The sequence below is a fragment of the Frankliniella occidentalis genome, unplaced genomic scaffold (genome assembly GCF_000697945.3).
Source record: "Frankliniella occidentalis isolate FOCC.00 unplaced genomic scaffold, Focc_3.1 Scaffold361, whole genome shotgun sequence".
Classification (NCBI taxonomy): domain Eukaryota; kingdom Metazoa; phylum Arthropoda; class Insecta; order Thysanoptera; family Thripidae; genus Frankliniella; species Frankliniella occidentalis.
This window is the reverse complement of record NW_026267484.1, coordinates 4570-7804: the sequence shown is the minus strand read 5'-3', so window position 1 is coordinate 7804 and position 3235 is coordinate 4570. Positions and strand designations below refer to the sequence as shown.

The window sequence follows — 3235 nt, the reverse complement described above, 5'->3', positions numbered from 1 at the left end:
GACTCGTCGCTCCGTATTTAAAGGCATTGTTGTATGCAGTTTTAGTCTGTCTCTTCACCGCTCTCAACCTCGTAGAGCATCATCTGCACGGAATCAACTATGGCGACTCTGTCAGCTTCCCTGGTTCTGTTGTCGTGTGTTCTAGGTAAGCAGTAGGTAGACAGCAATTAACTTGCCGTGCGAAAAAGTGTCAGTGTTTCGTGGACATGTGTCTGTACATCATTAAAATGTCGACCTTTGAAATGGCTTCAACGACATGGGCCATTTTTTGAGTTAAACATTTAAACAACTCAAATTTTCAATATTAATGAAACTTGCACTGCGCTCACATGAGATTTACGCGGCATGCAATACAGTTCTCGTTACAGTCTGATACCAGTGTACTAAAATTTGTAGTTTAACTGCAGGTATTCTACACTCGCAATAATTTACCAGTTTCGCACTTCAGATATCAGTGTATGCACTAAGTATTTGCACGTAACCTGTGTCTAAAGCCAGAATTACTTTTCAGCTCTTGCCACAGCAATGCCAGGCACACAGACGTACCCACTCAAGGACTGCTGGTTTGGAGACTGCACTGTCACTATTGGTGGCACGGGTTCAAATACAGGAACGATCAATGGCGTCCGTAAGTACTCCCCGGCTGCCTGGTAACCCCTTACCAACACTACAGATCAAGACGCGCCACATTGTTAGAAAAACCTTTCGGAATTACACTGAAAAAAGTAGGTAGGTTCACAGGAAAATTTTCCTTGACGAAAGTTGTAAAATTACAATTAGTAATCGTAACAATTCATGCAGTATGTATCGACTTCAAATCCCTTGGCGAGTGAAAAATGTGCTGTCGTAAATTTTTATCTTAAATTGTAATTCGAGTTTACAATTTTTTTGTCAATTTACGACGATATTTTTCGCAGTGTAAAGTTCGATGATAAATAGCTATAAATAACTTCCTTCCTTCTCCACTGTGAAAACTACGTTCTCAAATGTACGATATATTTTGTTATTCACCAATTACAAAGTGTGCATTGCATGTACAACCTCCTGCTCTTGCTCGTCATTCCATTTCAAGTCGGTACGAAGTGCCTGTAAAATTGCAATTTGGAATTGTATTAGGCCGATATATTCAATGGTAAGTTTTCCTGTACCTGGTACGGCAATGTTTCACAGTGTCCTCATAATTTGGCTTTGCTTGTCTTAGGTAGAATTGGTCACGTTTTTCAAACAGCGCAGTATTTAACCACTATATTCATGTATGTCATTTAGTATATGCGTGCTTTGTTCCTCTAGGATACGGTCAAACTGGCCAGCCAGGGTCCGGGTCATGGGACACCAGCAGAGGAAGCAATTTCGGCGTTGGGAGTGGAGCGAATCGTAATCAGGGGCAGCACGGTGTCCGACCTGGCCAGGAATGTTCGTTTGGAAGGTGCAGCGTTAACATTCCCGGAGATAACACCGAGGACATATACCTCAGATGAAACGTTCTGAATATTTCTGATCTAGTCTCGGATCTAGTGCACTTTTTTTGTTTAATTTGTCTGCCTCTGTCCACCGTTACGATTGGTAGTCGTATTACATAGCTTATTTCATAGGTCAGGCTAGTATTCTTTGATATCTTTGAACTGTTTAACGTTGGTCTTCATTAAAAAGAATAAATTGATAAATTAATGTTAGTATAGGAATCAAACTAAATATTACATTTCTCCCGATCTACAAAAAATACACACACTCTATGTTATGAAATCCTGCTTTTCACATCTTGAATGCCCCTGCCCCGTGATGTCTTCGAAATGTCACCACTGAGAGGTCTAACTTTAAAAGCACCGCGCAAACGTGATGCGTTGCGCTAGCGCGCCCGTCTGTTTGGCTAAATCAGCAATACTAACACGGGCAGCCGACTCGGCTCGGGGCTCGGCAACAACGCGTGGCTTGGCGGGCGTAGCTGTAGCGTGGCTGACGCGACGGCGACGTACGCCACCCAGCCGCTTCACGACCCCGCCTACCAGGCCAAGCACAATACGTACATGAGCTTTCTTCTGGTTCTGTTTAATATTTTTGAATCGAGAGTTAAAGCAATGACACCTTACATTGCTCATGTATAGTTATGTTTAGATATGAAAGTGTAAGGTTGCAAGGTGTCATCTGCTAAAAAGCGGGTGCCTGCCGCCGTGACGAAAGGCAACCTTTTCGCCCCCGCTTTCCGCCGATCCGCGGTAACACGGAGTTTCGCAACTTTAAAACTAAAAGTAACACACTCGGTTTGACAATCTGACACTTTAATCACTTGTGAGAGAGTATCAAAGACGCGAAGTGAGCGCCGGAGCCGTTGGTGCTCTTCACTCACTCAAATGCAAAGCTGCCAACATACTAACGCACTCCGAGCGAATTCAATTTAAACGATTGAATATTTCAAAGCCGACCAATGCATGAAATGATGCACACAGATAATCCTCGTAAATTATCGATTCTTAGACAAATCCGCTTCTCGCTGTCAGTGCAAAACATTTTGAGGAGATACGGAATGTGACGCACAGATAGACAGACTCACGACGGAGACATCGCCTGACCTCTCATCGACTTGGACTGAGCTTCGCTCAGCGACGAGTAAAAACTGCTTCGTGCATCAGAGTAAATATGGTAGCATCTTTATAGAACTAAGTTTACATACATCGTCAAACTATCATTTTCAAAATAACATTAGAGCATAGAAATACATATAGCATTGTGAAAAATAGTAGAGAGAATACCATGTTGAATAAAACTAGTGAAGATAAAAGGAATTAATCTCAAACCTACGCGTAAATCATACCTTGGCATGCAGTACCATTTATACATATCATATTTTTAATAGTCAATTAAATTAATAAAAATAAATGAAATAAATCTCAGAACTTGTTAAAATTAAATACAATGGATAGTGACACTCTGTTCGTTGACATTAAAGATCTAAATCCCACATTCCTAAAAGAGCAACAGAAAATATGAGTTTTGTATCAGTACATTGAATGAAAATCAATTTGTTACGATGAGAGCCATAGACAAGAAATACCTTTCGGACTTGGTGGCCGTTCATGGGTGCATCGGTGCCACGATAGCCTGTTCTTTGCATCTTCTCTGAGACCAGACGCTTCATAGTACTAGAAAATTTAAAAAAGATATAGAAATATAAACAATCAGAGAAGTAATAATAATTTGTTATTGAGATGTGTGTTATCTCCCCTACTACAATTTTTTT

At 41.0% G+C, this 3235-nt stretch overlaps 1 protein-coding gene across 1 annotated transcript; it reads left to right on the top strand.

Annotated features, from left to right (window-relative positions):
- The first annotated feature begins 6 nt into the window (after positions 1–6).
- On the top strand, positions 7–1673 carry LOC113212290 (uncharacterized). The gene is made up of 3 exons (XM_026430919.2): positions 7–145; positions 512–628; positions 1291–1673. Exons 1-3 carry the CDS (start codon positions 100–102, stop codon positions 1476–1478), a joined length of 351 nt encoding a protein of 116 aa, XP_026286704.2. The 5' UTR covers positions 7–99; the 3' UTR covers positions 1479–1673.
- Positions 1674–3235: the final 1562 nt, after the last annotated feature.